Below are 14124 nucleotides of genomic sequence, written 5' to 3' on the forward strand. Positions count from 1 at the left end.
ACCAGTGATGGTTAGGTGGAAGCTGGATGACTGGTGTCATTGCTAGCTTTTTTTTTTTTTAATCCACACTTTTCTGTTTGTTCCTTTGATGGTTCTTCCTCAACCTTACCTTAAACATTAGAGTGCCTCAGGAATTAGTCTTGGACCTTTCTTATTCTCTATCTACACTTTCTCCCTAGACCAGGGGTGGGCAAACTTTTTGACTCGAGGGCCACAATGGGTTCTTAAACTGGACCGGAGGGCCGGAACAAAAGATGGAGTATTTGTGTGAACTAATATAAATACAAAGTAAACATCATTACATAAAAGGGTACGGTCTTTTTTTTTTTTTTTTAGTTTTATTCATTTCAAACGGGCAGGATCCGGTCAGCAGGCCGTAGTTTGCCCACGGCTGCCCTAGACAATGGCATCCAGATCTTCATGATAATGATTCCCTAAAATGTATCTCCAGTCCAGGCCTCTTCCCTGACAGGGCTAGGGTACATCTCTCTACTCAACACCTCCACCAACACCTCACAGGCGTCTCACACTTAACATATCTAAACAGAATTCTTGGTTTCTGCCCCCATACAAATATGCTCCTGCCACAGACTTCTTTTCAGTAGGTTTATTTAACACTAGAGGCCCAGCGCCGTGCACTGGTGGGTCCCTTGGCCTGGCCTGCTGGGATCAGCCGAAACTGGTTCTCTGACATCCCCTGAGGGATCCCGGATTGCGACAGGACAGTCCTCTGGTGACGCACCTTGGAAGGAGGGAAGCCGTGGCAGTTTCCCAGCCGAGAGTGGTACTGAGGAAATTGCTGCCTCCACTGGAAATTGATATTAAGCAGATATTAGGCTAGACGTTGGGGCTGCAGCCAGTAGGTCCTGCAAGTGTCATCATTTAGCCAATTGAGTCAAAAAGTTTCTGTAAGGGCCAGACCCATGACCTCTGCAACAGGCTAGAGGCCCCATGGGGAGCCAGACCCGAAGTGGGCAGCCAATGGGCTAGAGGCCTGGTGCACAAATTTGTGCACCGGTAGGGTCCCTTGGCCTGGCCTGTGGGCCAAAACAGGATCTCCGACATCCCCTCAGGAGTCCTGGATTGCGAGAGGGCAGTTCTCGGGTGATGCACCAGAACTGGGCTCCCTCCTCTCTGGTTCCGGGTATGTCATCCGAGAACAGCAGCTGCCAAGTCACCGCAGCCCGGCAGCTCCTGCATTGAGCATCTGCCCCTGCTGGTCAGTGCATGTCATAGCTATTGGCCGGATGGTCGCCTGGTTGCTTAGGCCAGTGGTCGACAAACTGCGCTCAGGAGCCACATGCGGCTCTTTGGCCCATGTGCAGAAGTCGGTATTTTGTGGAAGAGCCACACTCAAGGGGCCAAAGAGCCACACATGGCTCGTGAGCCGCAGTTTGCCGACCACTGGCCTAGGCTTTTATATATATAGATACTTATTCAACAAATATTTAAAGCCATGGCGGAGTAGCTCAATTGGTTAGAGCATTGTCTCAATATGTAAAAGTTGTGGGTTTGATCTTCAGTCAGGGCAAATACAAGAAGCAACTAATGTCCCTGAGTGGTTTTGCTCAGTGGTTAGAGAGTCAGCCCTCAGACCAAAGGGTCACAGGTTCGATTTCTGGTCAAGGGCATGTACCTGAGTTGCAGGTTTGATCCCTGGCCCGGATCTGGAAGTATTTGGGAGACAACCAATGAATGTGTCTCTCTCACATAGATGTTTCTCTCTCTCTGCTCCCTCACTTCCACTCTCTCTAAAAATTCAATGGAAAAAATATCCTCAGGTAAGAATTAAAAACAAAACAACAACAAGAAAAGCAACCAATGAATGCATAAATAAGTAGAACAACAAATAGGTATTTCTCTCTCCCTTCCTCGCTCTCAAATAAATAAAAATTTAAAAAACACCATTTATTAAGCACCTACTATAGCACTGAACAAAAGAGACAAAAATCTCTGCCCTCATAGAGCTTATATTCTATTGCCAACGGACATACAATAAGAGAAAAAAATAAGTAAAATACATCATACATTAGAGGGCTAAGGAGAAAAACAAAGCATGGAAAGGGTAAACAGTGCAGGGGATACAGACAAAAAGTTTAAAAAGGGCAAGTGAGAGGAGCAGAAGATGAGGTCAGTGAGGGAAAAGGGATTAGACCATGCATTTATTCCAAGGAAGATGGAGAATTTTTTCTTTTTAATATGTTTTTATTGATTTTAGAGAGAGGAGGGGAGAGAAACATTGACTGGCTGCCTCCTGCATGTCTCCTATGGGGGATCAAGCCCACAACCTGGGCATGTGCCCTGACTTGGAATCGAACTGGTGACCTCTCAGTGCACAGACAACACTCAACCAATTAGCTACACCAGCCAGGGCAGAAGATGGAGGATTTTGAAAAGGCTTGACATGAGTGGATTTACATTTTAATAGGAACAGCCTAACTGCTGTGAAGAAATTGAAAGAGTGGCAGTAAAGATGAAAGCTGGAAGACTTAGTTATGGAGCTCTTGCAATAGTCCAGGTGAGAGATGATGGATCTAGGAGACTTGGGTCAGGATATGAGAAATTGGTGCAATAGGACCAGTTTCTGAACATATTCTAAAGGGAAGATGCTAGCATCACTGTTTCTCAGGCCAAAAATCTAGGTCTCTTTCTCTTATTTTCTTTTTTTAAGTCTTTAGTGTTGAAAGTATTACATATGTCCCCCCTTCGCCCCCATTGACCTCTTCTAACCTTCCCTGGCCCCCACCCCAGGCCTTCACCACCTATTGTCTGTGTGCATGGATTATGCATATATGCATACAAGTTCTTTGGTTGACCTATTCCTACCCACTCCCCCTCCCCCTAGGTCTCATCCTTGATTCTTCTCTTTCCCTCTTATCCCATACCTAATCCATCAGCAAGTCTTTGTGGTTCTGCCTCCAAAATACATACTGAAGTCACTATTTCTGTCCATCTTCACTGCTACCACAACCCAGCTAAACCATCTGGGTTTACCTCTCACCTGGATTGCTGCAAAAGCCTCTTATCTCACCTCTGTGCTTCCTCTTTTGACTCCTCCAATCCAATCTCCACAAGCAGCCAGAGGGCTCATTTTAAAAATTAAGTATCACAGGATGGATGCCTTTGCTTGCAATCCTTTAAGAGCTTTCCAGTGCATTAAGCATAAAGGCCAAAGTTCACTCCATGAACTACAAGGGCTAATGTGATCTTCTCCTGATGACCTCTTGGTTCTCTTCTCCTTCACTCTTTTTCTTTATCATCCTGCTCTAGCCACACTGGACTCCTTCCTGTTCCTCAAATTCACCAAACTCTTTTCTGCTTGGAGCTATGCTTGCCCCTCTGACCAGGTCATCTAATCCCAGCTCTTTGCATTACTAGTTCCTTATCAGCTATCAAATCACAGCTCAGTTGTCACCTGCTTAGAGACCTCCCTGATAACTCTCATCGAATATAGATACTATATCTAGATGGTCCATCAGACCTTATATCAGGAAACACAACCTTTCAGGGGAGATTAAATAGGTTAATATTCATTAAGCACAATCACAGGACAGTAAATGAAGTGGGCACTTTTGAAGCAGGGGCTATCATACACTGCCGGGGCTAGAAGGGCCAGCCCTCCATCTGATACTTAATTCCCCGGCAATGTCCAGGTGAGTGAGCTACTACTCTTTTGTGCACTCCAAGGAAACATAAAACTAAGAGAAATCCTCTTTTAGAAGACAGTTTTTCTGGTTTCCCGGGGCAGCCCTTACACCTCCCAACTTTTCCTACAGGCTTGTTCTCTCATCCCAAGATTCCCTGCAGGCACTCCCCTCTGAAGGTGCTTCCATTGGCCTTCTCTCCTACCTCCGGGGACCCACAATGCCTCTAGCAGCCCAGGTGGCATTGGGCTGAAGACCGCTCCTCCTCTCGGCGCCTCTCCCAGCGGCCCATCCGTTCCACAGCATAGACATCAACCTCCCTGCCCCTTTGGGACGCCACCTCTCTCTGGCGAGCGCCTCAACGTCACGTGACTAGCACAGGGTCTGACAGAATAGTTTCTCGAAAACCTATGGTCGAACCAACCAGTGCATACTGGTCCTGGGAAACTATCAAAGACTCCTATTCTTCGAGCGAATTCGGTAACCCAGTCCGCGCGCGGCCTCCGCCTACCCCACTGTCGGGCCGCCCCTCCCAGCGTCGCCCCACCTCGCCCCGCCCGGTCTCGCCCCTCAGCCTATCCCGCCCCAAGTCTCGCATCTCCCTTTAATCGCTCCCCTCAACCGGGTAACCTCTCGGGTGCCTATAATCCCTGATGTTTCCCTATTGGGAAAGCCTTTAATTTCACCTGTTAGCAAAACTGTGACCTCCGCAGCCATGGCCACGCCCCCTTCACGCCTGTGCTCTGGGAGAACCGGAAGGGATTGTCAAGTTCCTGGTTCGTAGACCCGGAAGTGGATGTACCTCACGGAAACTGGCTTTGGCCCTGCGGCTGCTGCCATCGCGGCGGAGAAATTGTTGGAGCTGGCAGCCTAGGAATGGTGAGACCTCGCGGTTCTCTTCTGAGGGTTGTGAGCCGAGTTGGGGGGGCGTCAAATAGAATTTCACAGAGTGCCTCCAGGGACGACCCCCCCCTTCTGCCCCCGATTTAGGGCCCCGCCCCGGTAGCGCCCCGGTAATCTGCGCATGCGTGGGCCGGGCCAGCGTCTGGTCCGAGACGTTACGCATGCGTAAAGGTGGCTTACTGAAGGTGGGGTGAGAATTGGCCGGGTGTTTTCCCCCCGCTTCCCCGCCACCAGTCCGTGGGGCTCAAACCGAGGACGCGAGAGCATTGGGGTTCTCTCGGTGTTGCTTCTGAGTTTCACCACCACTGCTATCCCGAGCTCCTGAAACTGACCTGGACCAACCCCCACCTTGCTGTGCACTCGAGGGAGAATGAACCGAGGGAGGGAAGGGGGCGCAGACCCTGCCTCAGTCGGGCGTGGGATCGGGGCCCTTCGCCCTCTCCCCAGGTGGCAGGATTCCCAGCCGTGTTCCGTGGGGCGAGCTCACCTGGAGGCGGGGCCGGAAGAACAGCCTGGGCAGGAGGAGCGGGACCCGCAGGCGGCGCGCCCCCTCGAGTTCCCAGCACCCGAGTTCGGCCGCGTTGAAGAGCCTCTCCGTCCCCCGGGTGGCGGTTGATATTCGGGCAGTTTCCAAACTGTATTTTTCAGTTTCCCCAAGATACCACCCACCAAATCTTCAGCTAGATATACAAATGGGGGGAGAAAAGAGGTGGACTGGTTGGAATTCTATCCTTTTCCCTTCTTTGGCCCAGGAGGGAAAGGGGTGGTGCCGTGGAGCTGAGTGGCCAGCTGTTGAGAGTGAGCCAAGAATCCCTTGTTTTCTGCTAGTTTATATCAAGGCCATTAACCTAGGGGCTGTGAGTAGAATTAGTGGGGTCCGTGAACCCCCTAAATAGTATGTGTTTGTACATTTTTCTGGAATCCATAGCTTTTATCATGTTCTCAAAGATGTCAGTGGCTTCCAAAAGGCTACTGATTTATCAGGGTCATGTTGGCGAAATAGAGACTTTTGTCTTTCTTCTCCTTGTGTCTTCCCTAGCTTATGGGACCTGGGGGACCTGTTGCAGTATAAGGCGGTGAGGCTGGCCAGTTGGAATCCTGAGCCTCATGGAGCCTCATTTCTCCTTTGCAGAATCTCCTCTCAGCCTCTAAGCTCACCTGGTCAGAATCCTTGGATGAGCCTGTGGGACCCTTCCTCCTAGCCCTGTGGTTTGGAACCGGTGGCTTTGGGACTGTAAGAGGATGGACAAAGGTAGTATGAGGCTGGGCCAGCTCCCCAAATGTTTGGGCACCAAGCATCTGCTGAGTCCACCCTGTGCCTGGCACATGTGTCTTTCCGCCCTGGCTGGGCATTGCCACCTCCCCCGGGGCCAGCACCACCCACATAGCTCTCGGCAGAGGCCACAATTGACCAACTTGCTGTTGAGCTGCTGCTCTTTGGCATGGCTGCATTTTGATGGCAGAGGGAACAATTATGCCCAGAGCCCAGTGTGTCATCACCACCAGTCTGACCTGAGCACCACGTGCTGCACAACATGACACGTGGCACCGGGAAAACTGCCCAGCATGGAAGGTCTGGGCCAGGTCTGAGCCCAGATGGGATCTGGATGGCCAAGGAATTCCCACCTTAAAACCTCAAGTGTCAAGGAAGCAGGGGAGGGCTGAGAGGGCTGGCAGAGGAAGGGGAGGGCTGAGAAGACCTATGAGCAGAGGCTCAGGGCTCTGCTAGGAACTTAGGAGGTCTGAGTTCACCACTTCTCTTTTTCTAGATTCTCAGGGGCTACTAGATTCATCCCTGATGGCATCAGGCACTGCCAGCCGCTCAGAGGATGAAGAGTCACTGGCAGGGCAGAAGCGAGCCTCCTCACAGGCCTTGGGCACCATCCCTAAACGGAGAAGCTCCTCCAGGTAGTAAGGATTCGGATGGCCAGGGACTGACCAGGGGCATTAGGCACTGCACGCCTTCATCCCTATTGGGAATGACTACCTGAGACCCTTAGAGGCCCAATTGGCAGAACCTCGTGCTTTTCCTGTCCCTACTAAATCCCCGACAGAGGGCAAGGGAGGGAGATCGCAGGTCTTTGACATGAAGTCTTTGTGGTACAGTACTCTTTTGCCTCAGAGGGGTGGGCACAGCTGTGTCATGCCCCATCCACGGAGCTGGAGCAGTCAGCACCCTGCTGGGAACCTGCTCTGTTCTGGAGGCATGATGGAAGTGGTTGTTGGGGAGGGGGCAGGATTACTCACTGGGTAGGATTCTCCACAGGTTTATCAAGAGGAAGAAGTTTGATGATGAGCTGGTGGAGAGCAGCCTGGCCAAGTCCTCTACGCGGGCGAAGGGGGCCAGTGGGGTGGAACCAGGGCGCTGTTCTGGAAGTGAACCCTCCTCTAGTGAGAAGAAGAAGGTGAGGAATGGGAAGACGTGGCAAGGAGGTGGGAGGGTAAAGGTGGGGTCTAGGGCCACAGTTTGTCAGCTGGCAAGGGTTTCCCCATAACCTGTCCGTGGCAAGGGTTCTTCAGAGGATGCTGAGAGGACCAGACTACCTCAGATGCCTCCCTCCTGGGAACCTTTCTCTTCCTACTCCCTCTTTCTTGTTCTACATCTCCCCCCATTCCCCCCCCCCCCCCCAATGCATCCTGTATCACATTCTGTGTGGGAGGCATGGAGCATGCATCTATTCTGGGAGCAGACAGCCTGTTCCCAGCATTGCTGGGTGTAAAAATAATCCCCAGGTGGCATTGCTCTGGCCCCAGACACTGTACCAGTAAGAGTGTTTTCCTGGTATCCTCTCTACCCACCCTCCACTCTAGGGTTGGGGGTGCCACCAGCAAAGAGAAGACCCCATATGGTCAAGGACTATGTAGAAGTGCTCTGGTAGGAACGGGTGTTAGAAAACTAGCTCCCTGCCTATGCTGCTTATTGCTGAGTGAGGCTGGGGCTGTCACTTGAAGACCAGCTGCCCTGATGCTGGCTTTGAGCTCACTGTGTTCTTGTCCTCTGCCCAGGTGTCCAAGGCCCCCAGCACTCCTGTGCCGCCCAGCCCAGCCCCCACTCCTGGAATCACCAAGCGAGTAAAAAAGAGCAAACAGCCACTTCAGGTGACCAAGGATCTGGGCCGCTGGAAGCCTGCTGATGACCTCCTGCTCATCAACGCTGTGTTGCAGGTAGTGCTTCCCACCAGTTTTCCTGGCACTCTTTCTCCCCCAGCCTCCAGTTGTCCCCCAACTAGCCCAGTAGTGCCCTGTGGGTGGCAAGGGAAGGGTTTCTTTCCAGCGGTAAGGCTGAAGCAAACCCCTCTGGGGCCTTGCAGACCAATGACCTGACATCAGTCCACCTGGGTGTGAAGTTCAGCTGCCGCTTCACCCTTCGGGAAGTCCAGGAGCGCTGGTACGCCCTGCTCTACGATCCTGTCATCTCCAAGTGAGTGGGGCTGGCTCCAGCAGGGGAGAAGGAATGGGGATACCAGAATTTGGCCCCTGGAACAAGAGAATTGTATAAGGGCCCAAAGAGGGGGTCCGGGAGGCAGGGCTCCTGGGTCCTTGCATCCTCAGGCTTTAGAGGGAAGCTGCTTCCTGCTGCCAACCCTGCTAGTTCTGGCTTGATAGCAGGAGCAAGGGGATCTAGAAGTCAAGGAAATAGACTAGGAGAAAACACCCACATGAATGAGGGGAGCCCTGGTTCCACCACTGTGTGCATTGTGGTTTGAGGCAAGTCACCTCTCAACCTTTTCACACAGATCACCCACAATTCCTTCTAATTTTAGCACCCCGAGTTCCAAATAAACCTGTGCACACATGCACCACACACTCTTCCTCCTCAGTTACTTCATTTAATGTCATCCAAATTTGTTTGGATGCTTAACACCTGTCTTCTACTCCATAGCCGCTGGCACTGCTTAAGCTTTAGCCATGGTCCTGATATACCAGGAAACAGGCAGGGCTCAGTGTGAGAAAGAGGAAGCGCAGGCAGTGGCTAATGGGTGGCAGCTTTGGCCAAGGACAAAGGTCTTGGTTAGAGAGCCTCAGCTGGATTTAGGATCTTCGGGACTGGCCCCAAGCGGGCTGTGTCTGAATCTCTTCACTGAGTTGAACACAGGGACTTGGTTTCCTGAGTTGCCTGTTCATACTTTGGACAAACCCATGAGACCATGCTAAGCCTTGGGCTCTTTCTACTGAGGGCCTGGCCTCTCGTCCTGCATCTCAAAGACCTGCAGGCTTTGGGGGAAATAGGAACTTTAGATTGCTCAACACCCTCCCTTCAACACTGTCCTGACCTGTCTCCTCCCTGCCTAGGCTGGCCTGCCAGGCCATGAGGCAGCTGCACCCAGAGGCCATTGCCGCCATCCAGAGCAAGGCCCTGTTCAGCAAGGCTGAGGAACAGCTGCTCAGCAAAGTGGGATCGGTAAGGATGAGGGCTAGTAAGGTTGATGAAGGGGCTGGGCAGGGTGGGAACTGGACTAACTAGAACAGCGGTCATCAACCTTTCGGACCTCATGGACCACCAGTGGTCCGCAGACCACCAGTTGGTGACCGCTGAACTAGAAAACTGATGTGGGGAGACCCCACTGCCTGGAGACATGCTTGTGCAGATCCACACACCCTTGCACTCAGGAAGAGGCGAGCCCGGCTCCCTGGACAGCCATAGCTGCTTCTGGCTCCTGGTGGGAATGGCTTGGGGGTGGGCAAGGGTGTGGTGGAAAGGCAGCAGTGAGAAAACCTAGGTGCCTAGAGAGAGCATGCTTCTTGCCCTTCAGACCAGCCAGCCCACCTTGGAGACCTTCCAGGACCTGCTGCACAGACACCCTGATGCCTTCTACCTGGCCCGTACTGCCAAGGCTCTGCAGGCCCACTGGCAGCTCATGAAGCAGTATTACTTGCTGGAGGACCAGACAGGTAACTGGCCCCATGAACCGGCAGAGTGGGTTTGTGTGTGTGAGTATTCTGAGCACAGTTGCCTTCACGTGCCCTGTAGTTCCTCAGTGGCTCCCAGTGTCTGGTTCACCTCTCTTTGCAGCAAAAGCCACTTCCTTCTAGAGGGAGGGACAGTAGCTGGAACAGTCTTCAGCTTCATGGCAAGGGTAATTTCAGCCAAAATTGCTTGGAATCCTGGGCAAAATGTCTAGATGGCAGTTGTCTTATCATTTCTGGTTTTGTTTGTTTGGGTTTTGGCATTTTATAATTACACTAGAGGCCCGGTGCATGAAATTCATGCACTTGGGGGGTCCCTCAGCCTTGCCTGTGCCCTCTTCCAGTCCAGGAGCCCTCAAGGGATGTCCGACTAACGACTAATGGAGCTTAAACCCACTCCATGGGGAGCGGGCCTAAGCTGGCAGTCAGACATCCTTAGCGCTGCCACGGAGGTGGGAGAGGCTCCCACCACTGCCACTGCACTCGGCAGCCGTGAGCCCAGCTTCTGGCTGAGCAGTGCTCCCCCTGTAGTAGGCGAACTGACCACCGGGGGCAGCTCCGGCATTGAGTGTCTGCCCCCTGGTGTTCAGTGCACATCATAGTGACCGGTCATTCTGCCGTTGGGCCAAAACTGGCTCGACTGGTCGACTGCCCCTTGGTGGTCAGTGCTCATCATAGCGAGCGGTTGAGCGGCCTTAGCATATCATTAGCATATTACGCTTTGATTGGTTGACCAGCCAACCAGATGACAGGACACTTAGCATATTAGGCTTTTATTATATAGGATAAATAATACGTTAATATAATCTTCATGAATAACATTCAGGTATGAGCAAAATGTGAACATCCCCCTCACTCTCACCCTTCCCCACTTCCCAACCAAGAGATGATGCCCTTCCCTCTCTTCACCTTTCACTCACTGCCTCTCCTCCCACCAACAGTCAGTGCTGCCAGGCTGCCTTTGGGCCATTCAGAACCCCCACTGGGACTTCACATCGGGTCCTTTTGTCCTTCTTCCCCAAGGGCCAGAATGCTCCCTGCTCCAGCTCTTCCCTCAGCAGTAAAACTCACTCCTAGTGACAGATCAGGAAAGCAGTCTGATTAAACTGCAGGAAATGCTTCAGTTGGGTTTGAGATTCAGCGTCAGACTTGCATAATGCAGCACTCAGCTCTTCCTAAACGTTACTGCCCGTTGCCTTCTACAGTGTTGTTCACATTGTTGTGAAAAGGAAACTTTGGCCATGCCCTTCACTTTACCACCTCGGCCTGCAGCTCTGGCTACTTACAGACGTTCCTACAAGAGGATCCTAGGGATCTCTGAATTTAGTGCCCAGCAGGCAGCCCACTTTATTCCTGCAGCATCCAAATCTGCTTCCTCCGGCCCAAATATCACTGAATTCCCAGAGAGAATGGAGACTGGATAAAGTTATTTTTGCTATTATAGCTAGCTCCTTTGTTACTATTTTGAAAATTATTTGTGTAAACTTACTTGCTAACTTAAAGGTTTAATTTTTCTCTCCAAGAGTTCTTATGTGGGTATTTGATTTCTCTTTGCTGTTTAGAGCTAGGAGTCCTTAGCAACAGGGAATGTACATTGCTTAGTTGTTAAGTCAGTTGAATATTAGGCTGGTGGAATTTCAGGCAGCTGTGGTGGGGGAGGGACTTGGTGGCAGTGACCACCCAACCCATCTCCCCACACAGTCTGACCTACGGAGGCCGGTGTGGTGGTGGAGGGAACGTTTGGCAGGGAGTGAGGACACCCAGTGTTGTCAAACCCCTCAACCGACAGTTTCACAGCCACTAGCTAGTGGGAGCGGCTACTGAACAGACACTTGCAGTTGTGGGAAGAGCCAGCCTTAAGGCAGCAGTTCTCAGATTTTGGAGGCCCGGGTCCCTTTCACATTTTGACTAGAAAAAAACTGAGAAACTTTCATGAAACAATATTTATCCTGAAAATATCTAATGGGCTCTGATATTATCCTATTTCCATCTCATTTTTGGAAAAAATGAAACTAATTTCACGACTCATTAACACAGTATGACTCACAGTTTGAAAAAACACTGGTTAGGGTCGGGTAACTCCTAGCACATCCTTTCTAAATGGGCTAGTGCCTCAGCCCCTCGCTGAGGGCGGCAGAAAATGTTCAGGAGCATGTGATGCTTTGGTTTTTTGGTTTGGAATCAGGAAAGCAGAGCTTGAATCTTGGTTCTGTCCTAAACTAGAGTCTCATAGATGAACCTTCCCTCCTGCGTCCATTTCCTCATCTGTAAAATGGAACTAAGAGCGGTTCCTTCTCTACTTAGTTCAAGGCTGTGTGAGAGTCCTTCACACACCAAAAAGCCCACACGAAAGGTCAAACTTAATTCCCTTCCCTTTGCAGAAGCGCCTCTGCCCTCCATTAACCCCAGGCATGCTTTGTGCCAGATTAGCAAGCAGCCTAATCTGACATTCACTCCTTACCTGTGTTGGATTAACTTTTGTTCATTTCAGCAGGAAGTTGACCTCACAGGCTCAGTCTTTACAGTGTGTCCCCTCAGCTCAGTGGTCTGCTCAGCAGCTGGAGGCTGAGTAGTAGCTTCGGTGCTGACCCTCCCTCCGTCCTTTGTTCAGTGCAGCCGCTGCCCAAGGGGGACCAGGTGCTGAACTTCTCCGATGCAGAGGACCTGATTGATGACAGTAAGCTCAAGTGAGTGGCTGGGCCCACAGGCAGGGTGTTCCCCCTGGGGCAGAGTGCTCAGGTACGTGGCCCTACCGCTCCTGCTGCAGAGAACAGAGCTCAGCCCAGGTACAGCCTCAAGCTCCAGTTGTAGCGATTGGCACCTGGTCTCTCTGCTCAACCCTCACACTCCCACAGCACCTTACACCTCCAGGCTCCCAAGGAGAAGGCTAGGCCGAGACCAGAGAAGCAGCCTCCTGGGCCGCTGGGCTAACTGGCTGAGGGAGGTCCTAATGGGCCGAGGAGTACCTGATGGTGATGGCAGGTGAGCTGGAAGTGGAACCTCATTCATTCTTCTCTTCTCACCTCCCAGGGACATGCGAGATGAGGTCCTGGAACATGGTGAGTGTGCTCTGGTGGGGACAGTAAAGGGGTGGAAGCTCCTGCCTGAACACAGCGGACCAGTACCGGGTGCTAGTGACTTTGGTGTGTCCCTCCTTGCCACCCCAACTCACCCCAGAGCTGACAGTGGCTGACCGGCGCCAGAAGCGAGAGATTCGTCAGTTGGAACAGGAATTGCATAAGTGGCAGGTGCTCGTAGACAGCATCACAGGTGAGGAGGCCAGGGGACCAGGATTGCCTGGCTAGGTGCATCTTCCTTTCCCTCAGTAGACCTTGCCCTGGCTCCCTGCCTTCTGCCCTGTAGCCCTAAAGTGTGGGCTCTCCCCCACACGAGCTGCTCCTCCCCAGGCATGAGCTCTCCGGACTTCGACAACCAGACGCTGGCAGTGCTACGGGGCCGCATGGTGCGGTACCTGATGCGCTCGAGAGAGGTAAGGCAGGCCCCGCTCCATCCCATTCCTGTTACCCCCTCCTGTTTCCCTTCTCCATCAGTCTTCCCCTCATGTCCTTTCTGTGTCTGGTCCCTCATTTCTCATCTTTCCCTGGCCTGTGTGGACCCATCCCCCAATCCTCAGCTGCTAGCCCTCACCTGCTCCATTTCCTCAGATCACCCTGGGGAGGGCAACCAAGGATAACCAGATTGACGTGGACCTGTCTCTGGAGGGTCCAGCTTGGAAGATCTCCCGGAAGCAAGGTACCAACAGGAAGCAGTGAGGATGTCTCTCCTGGTTTCTCACTGCCCTCTGCAGCCTTGGGGCTTGGTCTCTGAGGAAACGCTCATGGATGAGCTGGCATTTCAAGATCTCTAATTTGGGAGTCCTGGGTGCCTTCTAGCCCACCCCCAAGAATCAGAGAGGGTACATGGGGGCTTTGGGCTCTTTTCTGGTCTTCCCCCACCACACCATCCTCTTTTTCTTCTCTGTTCCATAGGTGTCATCAAACTGAAAAACAACGGTGATTTCTTCATTGCCAATGAAGGTCGGCGGCCCATCTATATCGATGGACGGCCGGTGCTGTGTGGCTCCAAATGGCGCCTCAGCAATAACTCCGTGGTGGAGGTGAGTTGGGAAGGAGGTGGAGAGGCCACACTGAGACCTGCCTGGGGTGTGGTGAGCCAATATGTGGGCCCACCTCTGTCCTCAGCCCCCCTTCTCTCCTGCCTATAGATTGCCAGCCTGCGATTCGTCTTCCTCATCAACCAGGACCTCATTGCCCTTATCCGGGCTGAGGCTGCCAAGATCACCCCACAGTGAGGCATGGTGGCAGGACCCATGGGCTTTCTGGCCTCAGTTTCGCCTGCCATTCCAGCTCCCTACCTAGAGCTGGGAACTCGGGCTCCTGGAAAAACCAGTGGGTAGCGAGAGACCCAACTGACAGCCCACTGATCTGAGCCTTTGCCGGGGTGGGGCAGGGGAGAGAGGGTACAGGGCTGGCCCTCAGGAACCCCTAGGGGCTGGGACTCTGCAGCTCCCTTAGAGCCAGAGCCCCTCCCCTTCTCTCAGCAGACCACCTCCCCTCTCCCCGGACTCCTAATCCCTGTGTCTCCAGCTGATTAGCTTCAGACTTTTACTGTATTTTCTTTTGTAAGTAAAAAGCACTGAGTTCCAAAG

General features: G+C 52.3%; 1 protein-coding gene across 5 annotated transcripts; it reads left to right on the top strand.

Moving 5' to 3' along the window:
- Nucleotides 1-4401: 4401 nt before the first annotated feature.
- On the top strand, nucleotides 4402-14123 carry MCRS1 (microspherule protein 1). Of its 5 annotated transcripts, XM_036299136.1 has the most exons (16): nucleotides 4437-4523; nucleotides 4995-5184; nucleotides 5680-5708; nucleotides 6317-6455; nucleotides 6814-6952; nucleotides 7554-7712; nucleotides 7859-7968; nucleotides 8841-8949; nucleotides 9302-9440; nucleotides 12067-12142; nucleotides 12486-12514; nucleotides 12633-12725; nucleotides 12863-12945; nucleotides 13121-13208; nucleotides 13445-13572; nucleotides 13681-14123. In XM_036299136.1, exons 4-16 carry the CDS (start codon nucleotides 6346-6348, stop codon nucleotides 13765-13767), a joined length of 1350 nt encoding a protein of 449 aa, XP_036155029.1. In that variant the 5' UTR covers nucleotides 4437-4523; nucleotides 4995-5184; nucleotides 5680-5708; nucleotides 6317-6345; the 3' UTR covers nucleotides 13768-14123. The 5 variants fall into 5 exon arrangements, with proteins under 5 accessions (XP_036155025.1, XP_036155028.1, XP_036155026.1 ...); XM_036299132.1 differs by lacking the exon at nucleotides 4995-5184 and having other exon boundaries at nucleotides 4402-4523; nucleotides 5680-5799; XM_036299135.1 differs by lacking the exon at nucleotides 4995-5184 and having other exon boundaries at nucleotides 4402-4523.
- Nucleotide 14124: the final 1 nt, after the last annotated feature.

This window comes from Myotis myotis, unplaced genomic scaffold (assembly GCF_014108235.1).
Source record: "Myotis myotis isolate mMyoMyo1 unplaced genomic scaffold, mMyoMyo1.p scaffold_m19_p_3, whole genome shotgun sequence".
NCBI classification, from domain to species: domain Eukaryota; kingdom Metazoa; phylum Chordata; class Mammalia; order Chiroptera; family Vespertilionidae; genus Myotis; species Myotis myotis.